This window comes from Dermacentor albipictus, unplaced genomic scaffold (assembly GCF_038994185.2).
Source record: "Dermacentor albipictus isolate Rhodes 1998 colony unplaced genomic scaffold, USDA_Dalb.pri_finalv2 scaffold_74, whole genome shotgun sequence".
NCBI classification, from domain to species: domain Eukaryota; kingdom Metazoa; phylum Arthropoda; class Arachnida; order Ixodida; family Ixodidae; genus Dermacentor; species Dermacentor albipictus.
This window is the reverse complement of record NW_027225628.1, coordinates 133,081-147,212: the sequence shown is the minus strand read 5'-3', so window position 1 is coordinate 147,212 and position 14,132 is coordinate 133,081. Positions and strand designations below refer to the sequence as shown.

The 14,132-nt window shown below is 44.5% G+C and overlaps 1 protein-coding gene across 1 annotated transcript in view; it reads left to right on the top strand.

Moving 5' to 3' along the window:
• The window catches only part of LOC135915206 (kinesin-like protein KIF20B), a 34,280-nt gene that overhangs the window by 13,828 nt on the left and 6,320 nt on the right, over positions 1-14,132 (top strand). Inside the window, exons 4-7 of the mRNA XM_070530272.1 lie at positions 4,024-4,230; positions 5,534-5,746; positions 7,392-7,913; positions 10,814-11,157. Coding sequence (XP_070386373.1) covers positions 4,024-4,230; positions 5,534-5,746; positions 7,392-7,913; positions 10,814-11,157 — 1,286 coding nt within the window. The remainder of the gene's footprint in view (positions 1-4,023; positions 4,231-5,533; positions 5,747-7,391; positions 7,914-10,813; positions 11,158-14,132) is intronic.

Below are 14,132 nucleotides of genomic sequence, written 5' to 3'. Positions count from 1 at the left end.
TGTAAATACGAAGTCAACATCCATTCCCAGCAGTTGACCTTTCTTGAACCGGCCCGGGCTTATTTACCGGTAGCCCCGCGGCGTGGCGCTGCTGTCGGTTTTTTTCTTCCTTCTTTTTCTTAACCTAGGTAGGACATTAGGCACCATATTAGCAAGGCCTCGGTAGCGCAACACACCGCCCCGTTCCAGAGGGGACGCTCATAACATCCATCCATCCGTCGGAGAAGGCGGTTTTGCCTCACATGTCCATTGCTTACGAGCGACGAAGTGTAATTCGTCTTCTATAAAGCAAGGGATGAACGCCCATCAAAATCCACAAGGGAAATGCAGCCCACGTAAGAGGAAAGGTGTCTCGCTTTGCGAAATGGGAGGTAGTTGTGTTGCAAGTTTGCAAAAGCCCGTGAAGACTTGCATGACAATGAGCGTTCGGGGAGGGCGTGTGCGTCGCTGCCTGACGACTGCGATGGGACAAATTTAGTCCTGCGATGGGACAAATTTAGTCCTGCGATGGGACAAATTTCCAGCAAACTATCGCAGGAGACGAAAGATCTGATCAAGAAACGCCAATGTATGAAAGCTTCTGACCCCACAGCTAGACTAGAACTGGCAGAACTTTCGAAGTTAATCAACAAGCGTAAGACAGCTAACAGAAGGAAGTGTAATATGGATAGAATTGAACGTGCTCTCAGGAACGGAGGAAGCCTAAACACAGTGAAGAAGAAACTAGGAATTGGCAAGAATCAGATGTATGCGTTAAGAGACAAAGCCGGCAATATCATTACTAATATGGATGAGATAGTTCAAGTGGCTGATGAGTTCTATAGAGATTTATACAGTACTAGTGGCACCCACGATGATAATGGAAGAGAAAATAGTCTAGAGGAATTCGATATCCCAAAAGTAACACCGGAAGAAGTAAAGAAAGCCTTGGCAGATATGCAAAGGGGGAAGGCAGCTGGGGAGGATCAGGTAACAGCAGATTTGTTGAAGAATGGTGGACAGATTGTTCTAGAGAAACTGGCCACCCTGTATACGCAATGCCTCATGACCTCGAGCGTACCGGAATCTTGGAAGAACCCTGACATAATCCTAATCCATAAGAAAGGGGACGCCAAAGACTTGAAAAATTACAGACCGATCAGCTTACTATACGTTGCCTACAAAGTATTTATTAAGGTAATCGCAAATAGACCTTAGACTTCTGTCAACCAAAGGACCAGGCAGGATTCCCTAAAGGCTACTCAAAAATAGACCATATTCGCACTATCAATCAGGTGATAGAGAAATGTGCGGAATATAACCAACCCTTATATATAGCTTTCATTGATTACGAGAAAGCGTTTGATTCTGTCGAAACCTCAGCAGTCATGGAGGCATTACGGAATCAGGGTGTAGACGAGCCGTATGTAAAATACTGAAAGATATACATAGCGGCTCCACAGCCACCGTAGTGCTCCATAAAGCAAGCAACAAAATCCCAATCAAGAAAGGCGTCAGGCAGGGAGATACGATCTCTCCAATGCTATTCACAGCGTGTTTACAGGAGGTATTCAGAGACCTGGATTGGGAAGAATCGGGGATAAAAGTTAATGGAGAATACCTTAGTAACTTGCGATTCACTGATGATATTGCCTTGCTTAGTAACTCAGGGGACCAATTGCAATGCATGCTCACTGACCTGGAGAGGCAAAGCAGAAGAGTGGGTCTAAAAATTAATCTGCAGAAAACTAAAGTAATGTTTAACATTCTCGGGAAGAGAACACCAGTTTACGATAGGTAGCGAGACACTGGAAGTGGTAAGGGAATACATCTACTTAGGGCAGGTAGTGACGGCAGATCCGGATCATGAGACGGAAATAATCAGAAGAATAAGAATGGGCTGGGGTGCGTTTGGCAGGCATTCTCAGATCATGAACAGCAGGTTGCCATTATCCCTCAAGAGAAAAGTATATAATAGCTGTGTCTTACCAGTACTCACCTAAGGGGCGGAAACCTGGAGGCTTACGAAAAAGGTTCTACTCAAATTGAGGACGACGCAACGAGCTATGGAATGAAGAATGATAGGTGTGACGTTAAGGGATAAGAAAAGAGCAGATTGGGTGAGGCAACAAACGCGAATTAATGACATCTTAGTTGAAATCAAGAAAAAGAAATGGGCGTCGGCAGGACATGTAATGAGGAGGGAAGATAACCGATGGTCATTAAGGGTTACGGATTGGATCCCAAGGGAAGGGAAGCGTAGCCGGGGTCGGCAGAAAGTTAGGTGGGCGGATGAGGTTAAGGAGTTTGCAGGGACGGCATGGCCGCAATTAGTACATGACCGGGGTTGTTGGAGAAGTATGGGAGAGGCCTTTGCCCTGCAGTGGGCGTGACCAGGCTGATGATGATGGTGGTGGTGGTGGAATTTAGTCCTGCGACACGACAAATTTAGTCCTGCGACGGGACTAGTGTCTGAACCGGTGTAGGGGGTAGTGTCTGAACCGGTGTAGGGACTGGTGTCTGAACCGGTGTAGGGACTAGTGTCTGAACCGGTGTAGGGACTAGTGTCTGAACCGGTGTATGGACTAGTGTCTGAACCGGTGTAGGGACTAGTGTCTGAACCGGTGTAGGGACTAGTGTCTGAACCGGTGTAGGGACTAGTGTCTGAACCGGTGTAGGGACTATTGTCTGAACCGGTGTAGGGACTAGTGTCTGAACCGGTGTAGGGACTAGTGTCTGAACCGGTGTAGGGACTAGTGTCTGAACCGGTTTAGGGACTAGTGTCTGAACCGGTTTAGGGACTAGTGTCTGAACCGGTGTAGGGACTAGTGTCTGAACCGGTGTAGGGACTATGTGGAAAATTGTGTAATGTACGTCGAATAATACGTATATTTGTAACTACCATTACGTATCTTATTTTGGCTAATAAAATATAGTATCAATGACTTTCTGATTCACCCTCGTATTTGTTATACATACCATGAAAGAATAAAAAAGCGGTTGTGGCCTAACGATTAGACGATTAGAGCGTCGGGTTGCTGCGATGGGGGCTGACGTTCAGATCATGCTGGCGGCCGCGCTTGTTTCTTTAAGTGAACAAAATCTACTTGGCGAGAACACGACCAACCGACCTAGACGAGATCATGGAATGGCCGCGGCCTGGGAAGCGTCGCTGTAAAATCTATATTACTTTAAATGTTTCCAACGGTGGCAATGTGAATTTTCAAAAAAGATATTTTGTCTTGTTGGAGTCACTTGAACAATGCATTATGTTGAGTTCCAGTGCGCCGAGGCATTTCTAATGGTACGTTTGACTAGGCGTTTTCGAGTGCTCTAGCAGCACACAAAAGGGAGTACTCTGAATGTATTCACCAGGTTTATTCAGAGCGCTTAAAGGCTTTCTCGCCTTCAAGCAAGGTGTGCGACTGATGTCTCGAAGCTATGGCGATGGCTTCCCCGATTGGTCTGGAAGCAGCTGAATGTATGGCTCGGGTCAGCCTTCTTTCCTTGGGATGCAATTTCCAAAAGGCTCCACATAATTGCAAACTTAGTTGGAGCATGGTAAGAACAAGATGAATCTACCATCCGTGTTCTAAAGGAGCCCTCATGAGTTCCCATCATACGTCACAGCACCAGAGGCAAATACAACAGCAGTTTCTTAGCAGACAAATTATCCACTGAAATTTGAGGTTGTGCTTAAACATAAATATTGAGCAAGTGGTGACATGACAAGGACAAATTTCCCTTTGCCCTGTCTTCATTGCAATATCTCTGTTGGGGCACATAAAATGTTTACGCATATACCTTTTATCCCAGCAGTGTTCATTGTATGCCGAGGTTTTACCAGTACTAAATGGAAAATTCAGAGGTGAGATGTGTAGAGAACGGCATTGTTCTTGCGAATCTCTTCACCCTCCATCTTTTTCTACAAGAAAAACATGGGCAGTGTTTTCAAGGATTTTAGTTATTCCTCACTGTCTCATCATAAAACTCCCAAGTTTCCTCGCTTTGTTCTCACTTCACATCGTCCTCCTCGGTGCCCAGGTTTTTCCAGAGGGCTCCAGCCAGACGCAGTTGTTTCACGAGGTGGTGCGGGATCCAGTTGATGCCTTCGTGCTAGGAGCCAATGTGTTGCTCTTTGCATATGGTCCTGCTGCTGGGGGCAAGACCTACACCATGCAGGGTCCACCGACTGACCCTGGAGTCGTGCCACGCACCCTTGAAAGAATATTCAAGCTGCTTGGGTCTCGGGTCAGGCACTGTTCACTTTCCATCTCTTCTTGCGCTCTGCCTTGTGCTAGACCAAACTTATGCACGTTGCAGACAAAAGTAGCTGATAATTTCATAATGTATTCGATTACTGACCAGTCACTGCCCCACAAAAGTAATTTAGGAATTACTGGAAAGCAATAAATTCTATGTATAGAACAACCTGGCCCGGCTGGCACTGCCCTCGGTGTAACTTACAGATTACTGTTGTCAAGCTTGTAATACTTGTGACAGCTACTCATAGTTACAACTCTTGTTGTATTGATCCGCGACCCTTTGGAAGTTGGAGCTTCACCTGTTCACGGCAGCACATCATGACATTTGGCAAAGAAAAAATAACTTTGCTGACCCTCAGCTGCCGCTCTGCGTTGAGCTTGTGCCTCGCCATGGCCGTACGCACTTTGTAGACAGCCATGCTAACCACTGAGCTCGAAGTGCAGACGCGCGACAATTGTTGCGTGGTTTATGTACAGTCAAACCTTGATGTAAATAATACTGATAGAATGACTTACATATAATATGAAGCAAATCTTGAATGCTTCTCGCTAATATCGCAAATGGTAGCGAATATTTGCTTATGATATACGAATATGTGTCGAACGAGGCTTTGGGGCTTGCACGACATAAACTTGCACTAGGCTACACATTTCTTTCTCCCTCACTGGTGGGGAAAATAATGCATCCATAGCCATGATGTTCAGACTGAATTTGAAGGAAATGAGTTTTCTTCCAGGGTTTCTTCCAAGACCGTTCCACTGCGCAGTACCGCAACAATGTGACAGTGGTGTTCAAAGCTACAATTGTCGACATTGCCATCTCTGTTGAATTCTTGAAGCTGTTAATGTGATTGTCCATAAGCGGCCTGTTAAATACCTTGGTGTACGTAACACCTCGCTCACCATTTAGAGCTAGAGAAGAGCAGCTGTTCCTTTCTAACTTATGTTTAACTCCTTAAGGACGATATGTATAAATTCCAGAAAAATGCTTTTCTCTCTAAATCTGCCAGTCACATCGAAAATTGGCGTATTCAAGGAAAAACGGAAAATATTTTGAGGTACTTTTGCAGAATTCAAGCGAGAAACATTAGGCAGATATGCTTGTCTACCAGTCATTGAATACACTTGGCTATATCAAGCATTGGCTACAAAGAACCTTAGGTCATCCGTCAATTCGGAAGTCACCTCTATTGTCTCGCCGACTGGTTAATGATTTGGTGCGAACTCTCAATAGTCAATCTGTCGGTGACCTTATAAATGTATTCCCCTTTCTGCTTCTCGCCACTCAGGTGTGCAAGGGGGCACCAGCGCGCCCCGACTGCTTTGACGACGTCGTCCCGCTCAGCGCAGAAGAGGAGGCCTCTGCGCTCTTGCGGAAAGGCAAATTATTGGACGATAAGGCTGCCCGCAGCGCTGTCGACTTCAGCGCCTTCCGTATGCCATCGAATAGCAGCGATGAGTCCCTAATTGACAGCTGTGACAGGAACTATGACAAAGCACAGGTATGCTTAGCTATTGAAGTAGTCTCGGCTTTGAAGGAACACTAGAGACTAATTCGGTTTAGACTGACAGTGTTCTTTTACAACAATTCTTTGCTTTCTCAGTAAGAGGTTAACAAATCAAAACGTAAAATTCCATTAAAACAAACTCGCTTGGCAACTACAGCACCGGTATGTTGTGTGACTTCATAGACTTAAGTTTTCTTTTTTGTGCTCAGCCCGTTGGCTTCACGAAATTTCCTGAGAATTTCCAAATTCAGTTTTTGGCTAATAGATTGAACTATAGTCCACTTAGCTCAAGTATAACTACGCTTGAAATGACTTCAAGGCAGCCTCGCGATAGTCTTTGATTTTCGCATTTTTTTTTCTGGGTAACCAAGCTTTTTCTTGCAATGTAAGAGTGGTGGTATTAATATATTGAAAGTGACTCGTGGACGGAACATACGGCTATTGCACTGGAACACCACAGACTACGAAATACAACTCAAACTACCTACCTCTTGAGTGTTCCACACCATGTGTAATATACAGTAATCCAGTAACTACTTGCACATCTAGAGAGCAAACAGGATAGTGTCGCCGTCAGGGAAGGCTTGATGGGACAGAAAAGAGAGCTAGCGCGGCTAAATTAAGTTGGTGCACAGGATGTCGTGCTTTTTGACAGCGTTTTCTCAGGGCTCAGAAAGGTTAAGTTGTATTCCTTTCAAAGTTTGGCAAGGAATAAACGTTCACCCTATGGTACTTTTGCTGCATTAAAGTGGCCCAATCAATGCAATTATAATAATATTCCACACGGTATTTTAATGCCTGCAAGTCTGTTTGTCAGTGTTAAATTCAAAATGGGCAACATCAGTGTACAGCTGATGAGTTCAAATACACTCGTTTACGAACTATATTGTGGGTGGTTCATTTGTTACGCAAGTGCGTCGATTACTATTCAAGAAACTGAAGCACTTCATTTGTTTTAAACGTCACGATCTCGTCGTGTTACAACTGCCATAGCTTCCTGCTCTTTCATGAGATCTGGACACGATGTGCCCTTCACACTTCACCAAACTTTCATTATTTGATCACTTTTTAGCTATATACTTACCTATGGCATGAGCACGTTTAGGGTGTTGTGCAAAACTGCCTTTTCCAAACCTGATAGCAAGTTTCTTTTGTTAATACTCGCTTTTGAAAAAAAAACGTACTTGTGACAGGGAATCATGAAAAAAGGCTGCACAAGAACAGCGTGGTAATTGTGTAGGGAAGCGATATGAGTGTCTTCAAGCAGCACTGAGAACCTTTTTGATTCATCTTCGGACATCTTTTTCAGCACATGAAATGACATGGTCGACCAATAAGCACACATAGCGCTGCTAGCCAGACTCGGTTATTTTAACCTTATGGATGTTCATCAATGGTAAAATGACCATAACTTTGGCACAGCATGTTGGTTGAACGGGCAACGAGCTTTAAGAGTAAAACGTGCCAAGAAGTTATGAACGAAAATTGGTTGCACTGATGCTCGGGAGTCTAACTATAGGCTGGTCATCATTAAACAAAGCCCTTCCAAATAACACTGTATTATATCAGCTGTCGTACTTAACGCAAGCATAATGGATTCAATTTTGTCCTTCCGTCCTTTTTATCACATCTTCAACAGGTATCGCTGTGGCTCTCCTTTTATGAAATTTACAGCGAGGGTATTTACGACCTGCTCCTCCCATCAGCTGAGGCAGCCACAAAGAAGAAAGGCGGCCAGCGGCGCACCATTCTAAAGTTGGGTGAAGACCGGGCTAAACGCGCATTTGTGCGCGGTCTCGCCGAAGTGCCTGTGCACTCGGCTGATGAAGCGTATCGGCTGTTCTGCCTGGCACGCAACAACCAGACGCTTGCCGAGACTGAACTCAACCGCAGCTCGAGCCGCAGCCACTGCGTCTTCACGGTGCGGCTGGTGAGCTCTAGGTTGGACATCCAAAACTGGCACGTCAACACAATGATGCTCTGCGACCTGGCGGGTTCGGAGAGGCCATCCAAAGCGGGCACTGATGGGTCACGGCTACGCGAATCTGGCCGCATTAACAACTCTTTGGTGGTGCTCAGCCGCTGCTTGGAGGGCCTACGTAGCAACCAGGATGCGTCCAAAAAGGCTCCGGTGCCCTTCCGAGAGAGCAAGCTCACCCAGGTACGATTGCGTTTTTTTTTTGTTTATGGGCCGACATTGTACCTCATATACACAATTTTACAGCCGCGGCCTGGCGTTAGAGCGCCTGCCTGCGCTGGGGGAAGTCGTGGATTAGATTTGTTCCGCCACGGAGCACCCACCGGGTCGTTTTAAATGGGCATACGCGTACCCCAGCCTCGCGCTTGGCTTTCTTCAAGGGTGACTCGTTGGGAAAGGAGCCTGTGCCCTTAAAATCCCGTCGAAACTCTTGTGAACACACAGAAAAAATGGTTTGTGCCGCTCTCATTGCTGCGATTTCCCACGTGGCGTCCCAGAGCACCAATAAGTGGGGGCGCCCTCGCATTGGGCACAAACTTTTTTTCCAAGTGTTGAGAAACCGTACTTTTTACTCTAAACCACTTATGACATGCTTTTGCGCTCGCATTTTCTGAACATCAAAAATACCGGCAGTAAAGTAGCAAACTATAGTCTTTCAAGGATTGTTTTCTTGTGCCTAATCTAAAGCCTATGCACAGTGTAGACCTGCAGTAGGCACATTGAAGTTCAAGTTAACATAACTTCCACATAGTTCATATCTTGCAAGTCTTGAAAAGCACATGAATGTCAACAGCCTAATGATGTCTGCAGCGTGCATGATGTGTAAAGTGAGAAACATGAAAGAAATCCATGTTCAGCCACACACAAAAAATAGCGATTGTGTCCTTCAAGAATCTATGCCGTCTGCGACAGGCTCCGCTAAATTGCTTTGAGGCTAACGTATTCACACAAATATAACATGCCTATTTCAAACCGAATGATTACTTGCCTTCCCCTCGGCATTCTGCATGCCCACGTGGTCAGTATCCTGTATGCTACTGATTAAGTAAAATCTACTCAAACGGACCCTCCAGGCACCGGAGGAATATGTTCTGCAGCTTTTTCTAAGCAAAAGAAACTCCTGCTAATAGATGTGCAGCACTGTGACATGCCTCTCAACGCTACTAGATATGTGAAGCTTAAAATGAGTATGGCAGCTAGTTTCGGACAACATTCATTTGGGCTAGATGGTGCATACTTGAGTTCGGAAGGAACAGCGCCAACTAGGACGATCACAACTGGCGAGAACGACACAGGACAAGCGCCATCCTGTGTCGTTCTCCCCACTTCTGATCGTCTTAGTTGCTGCTTGAATTAGGCAGGAACAGCGCCTAGTTTGTCCCGTGGTTTGTGTGGTGTCAACAGACATTGGATTGACTAAGATTCACTAGTTTTAGTATCGAGGACGCACTGCGGCGAAGTATGAAAACGTAGATCTTACTGCTGCGGTAGGTGCGCGATAACAAGCGATCCGGCAGGAGAGTCCAAATCAATGAACGACACGCTGTACGGCGCCCGTAATGTCGGTTCACCTTATTTTGATGGCCTCCTTGGCGAGTGGCATTGGCGTGAAGCTGTTGTCTTGACATGCTGTGCGTTAAATATCAATCAGATTTTTACTTGCTTGAGTCTTTGCCACCGCTTTGTAAGGATGGCTTTCTGGATAGAAGACAGGCTCCAAAAAATCTTTCAGATCCTGCCTTTCTCTGCAAAAGTGCTTTAGAGCGTGCTTCTCAGGTTCCGTATTGAAGGCCGCGAAAATTTCGGTACTGGTAAAGGACACATTTTTGTGTACCGCCCAAATAGAAAATAAAGCAATTTAGACTGTCCTGTTTAAGCGGCAATTCCGTTTAGGCAATTTTCGTTCGAGTTTACTGTCGAGTACGGAATCTCGATTCACAATGTAGTGCCATTGATCGCACCTCTGCTTTGCGTAATGAAGAAACAAGTTGGGACAGAGCTCGGCCAACAATGTGGCAAATAAATATCTAGAGCACTTGGTATTAAATATGCTTGCACTTTATAAAGCACATAACACTTGATGTTAAATTGTTTCTCTGATTTTCAAAATTGTCTTGCATTGTAATATGTATACGCCGCTGGGTATCTGCAATGTGACGCAAGATGTATACATCACGTATAGAAGGGTATATAAGGCATCAAATATCTCCTGTCTTCGTAACAACGCTGAATCAGTCTTGCATTGTACATCTGCCTGATTTGGTCCTTGCACTTCGATGTAGTTTGTCAACGGTGTAGTCTTCAAATACTTGCCTCCCAACGTTCCTGAATTTTAGGTAATGTTTGGCAACTGAGCGAAACATAATGCGACGTAAAATATGCACAAGCACGAAACATTCGAAATGTAACTGAATAAACTGTTCCACAATACTGCACCGATAATATGCTTCGGATCCTGCCATAACCACGCAATACTGCTGAATGCAAATTCATATTTCTTACTGCATGCTAGCCTCAAATGGCCTTTGAAAATACCGTTGTAATTGTTCTGATAATGAAAGGACACCAGCTTCGAGCAAATTTATTCGTAAAAGTATTTGAAAGCAAAATCCCCATCTAGTGCGCTGAAATAGACGTTAATCTTAAAACACATGTCTTGCTAGCCAGTTTTTACTGCTCATAGTTTGCGGCTATTTGTATGCTGCGTTTAAAAGTACATCATCGTTAATGAACAAATAAAATGAGTAGGCATCCCTCAAAATGATCGTGCTCACAACTATTAACCTCCGCACCCACCAGTCCCCACTTTCCTTTCTTTCTTTTTTTCTTTTTGAGAGCTCTCCGCTGAATCACGACGATTTCAATGTTCACAGGCTGGCAGGCATGTAACCATAAACACTCCGTGAGCTTCAATCAGTGGCTCGCTGTGCATACACAATTCATAACATTGCGTATAGATTGAAAATAAACATAGTTAAGTACAAATGAGATGCATATTACCTGCTTCCCGATAGCTTTGCTTCACGCTAATTCCAACATGTGCATTGGGTCTGCGTAATTTTTTTCATCTCTGGATTTTGTAGGTGATGCAGGCCTACTTCACTACGGGTGCGCAAGTCTCTCTGGTAGTAAACATCTGCCCAGCCATGTCGATGCTCGAGGAGTCACTCAATGCGCTGAAGTTCTCGGCTGTTGCCATTGAAGTGGTGCCACAGCAGCTCGAATCGCGCCATGTTCGCTGCAAAAAGGCTGTTCGTCGGCTCACTGAGCGGTGGCACCGTGCAAGTGGAGGTGAAGGGCTTCGTGATGGTTCCCTTGCTGATGAAGGGGCAGCACCAGCAGCCTTGGATGCAGATGATGCTGCAGAGCTCTTCGAGACCATCGAGGCCCTCGAGCGGGATCTGGAGGATACCCGGGGCCAGCTCACGTGCGTGTTGATTTTATTCATCCTTCGGTGGTCTGTGCTTCAGCCAGTGTTGCCGCTCACTCATACGAAGCAGTCCTTGTATTTAGTCTCCAGAGCTCTAGCGTTGCATCCTACGTCTTTCTAGGAGGCAGCACCTGTTCTAAGCCCACTCCTATTTCTCCAGATGCAGTGGCACTTAAACTTATCGGTGTTGGATAACGTAGGGAATTCGTATTCCTGATGAAATACTTGCCAACTTTCCAAATTTTCAAATACGTTTACGAATCTGCAGTCCCTTTAATGTTGCATCAGTATTGATGAAAAAAGTTTGTTAGCATAAACCTTTCGCTTTTTCAGTCTCCGAACCTCCTCTTGGAAGTCATGATGGCGAAAGAATGCATGAAGAGAACTCTTTCTAAGCAACTTTCTACGAGCAAGTTCTTGAAGCACACAAAATTAGCCAAGCCTTCGATCTAAAGGAATGTTGCCGGTAATCTAACAACCATCTGCTGCTTGTCAGTCTTAACTCTTCCAAGGTAGCTGCTGCTCATTTATTTCTATGTAAATCGGCGTCAATGAAGTGCATATGTATGTCTCAAAAGGCGTTGCAGCAAACTTTAAAAAATTGTACTCTGCCACTCCTTGGTATCGTTTCCACGGGATTATACCAATTAAGTTTAGTGGTCGTCACGTATGCCGATGTTCAGAAACGCCACTTCCCACGAACTATTTAAAAGAGTTACACGCTTACTTTCTCAATGGGGGACATCATGAGGGTAACATCCACACATGCAACAGTCACTAGAAGCTATGTGAAGCCCACGGTAGTGATTCGCTCACACATCTGAGTAAGACAGACTATTTCACGTGCGTAACGGATTCGCACCTACACACGTAATTCTATGTGCATTATGTACTACGTGAACAGAACAGTTGCTTTCACGTACGTGGACCTTCTTGCGTGCAAGTATGGTGGTTGCTTCTTAGTGGTACGCGGTAAGCACAAGTAATTTCCTCTATGTTGTCCTTGGTGTCAGTGTTTGTTGGCTTCTTATGATATGACTAATAAAAATCGGGCCCCTCGGTTAACCCCCTTTCTTCTCGTTCATTACATAACGAGGGTCTCGAATCCGGCAACATTGATGCCTTCAGTTAGCATATGTGGGTTTATTGACCAGTTGCCTTCACCCTAAAAAGATCACGTTCTCGTGACGCCTGCGGCAAAAAAGACGTTCCACGTCCGCCGCCAAGGTCTGTGAGTGGTGGCGCTGGCTAACACTCCCAGGGTTCTACTAGGACACATAAATATCCAAGAAAGTGAATGGGAAAACGACGCCGCGGTAGCTCAATTGGTAGAGCATCGCATGCGAAATGCGAAGGTTGTGGGTTCGGTTCCCACCTGCAAGTTTTTTCATCCACTTTAATTTCCATTGCTTTATCGTTTCTTTATTACATTTATTAAGCACAAGTAATTTCCCCTATGTTGTCCTTGGTGTCAGTGTTTGTTGGCTTCTTATAAGTTCATGTGGTAGTATTTTAACCGAGGGTGTGTGAATAGTGAAATTGTGGAGTCTTGTGTAAATATTTGGGCTTCCTAAAAAAATAGAACTGCAAGTATTGCGTTGACTGCGCTAGCAACAAAGCGGTTTTTTACGTTATTTGATACCACTAATGCCATTACCAATTTCAAATAAGAAGCTTGTTAATCGGGAATAAAGGTGATTGTTTCTGCTGCGTCATGCCAATGGCAGTCATTAAAGGAACAGCACGTGACCAGGTGCATGTATCAACATGTAGTGCTCGTCGAAAGTGCTAAGCGCAATATTACAGCAACGCACATTCATTGAAATCTTATAACATTTGGCTAGATGGGCCAAATAATCGCTTTGTCATAATCAAGACAACAAAGTTATAGGTAGTTCAAGGGGAAGCACGGTAATTTATTAACTGGCACTTCACGTGCAGAGATGGTGCAGAAATCTCCACGATTTGATAAAGAAACAGTTGGCTTGCACAAACGTGGTTCTCCTGCAAATCACTGGGCAGTGTCTCCACTTGCATTTATGCGTATTAGACAACTGCAAATTTGGAAATTTCGAATTGAATATGAAGCCCACAGCGAATGACTATAGAATTCGTATCCGAAATGTTGAGTATTCGCACACCCTCAATTTTAACTCTATCTAGCTAAATACAGCCCCTTCAATCTGAAGTCTTCTCACTTAATCCTCTACAGCATATCTTGTATTTCCTTGTGAAACAAAACAAGACAAGCTTTTATTTGGGCCGATATGCCCAAACTTAAATTTTCGAGATAAGCGCTTAGTTGTGACTTCATACAGAAGTGTCATGTATAGTACTTAATACGGCATACATTTTCGACTATATTTTGGCACCATGCCGAAAGGTGTTGGAATTGCAGAAAACCTGCAAGAATATATCCGCCATTTTCAAGAAAAGAACATTAGCAGCCCAAATATCTGGACCGGCACCTTTAGAACGCTTCATGCTATCCCTTGCTTTTTGCTTAGCCCTTAGGAGACCAGCGCAAGCCAGAGAAGTCTCTTTTCCTCTGACTTCTTGGGCTGCTGTTTTCATTATCTCTTGTAACAAAGCAGGCTTAATTTTTTTTATCGTTACATTGCCAGGATTTTCATTTCCATACAAATCTATGACAATAACAGTGCTAATAAACGTTTTAATTGTAAAAAAAAACATTATGCCGCAGAATTCGTTCTCTTGCGATATCGCAAATGGGTGTTCCCCTTCATAAAGTAAGTTACAAGTACATGCTGTGTCCTGTATGTTACAGCAATTAATGTCTACCATACAAAACAACCCGACCACCTTTTATTGTTCACAACAATACAGTAGGCTGACAAAAGGCTAACTCGCTGGTATTTTTCGCGTGTTGATTTAATATAAAGATCGTAAAAATATAGTGTTTACTAGGGAACGTGTCCCTTGTTGTGCAATGAGCTCGAGCTGTACATTAA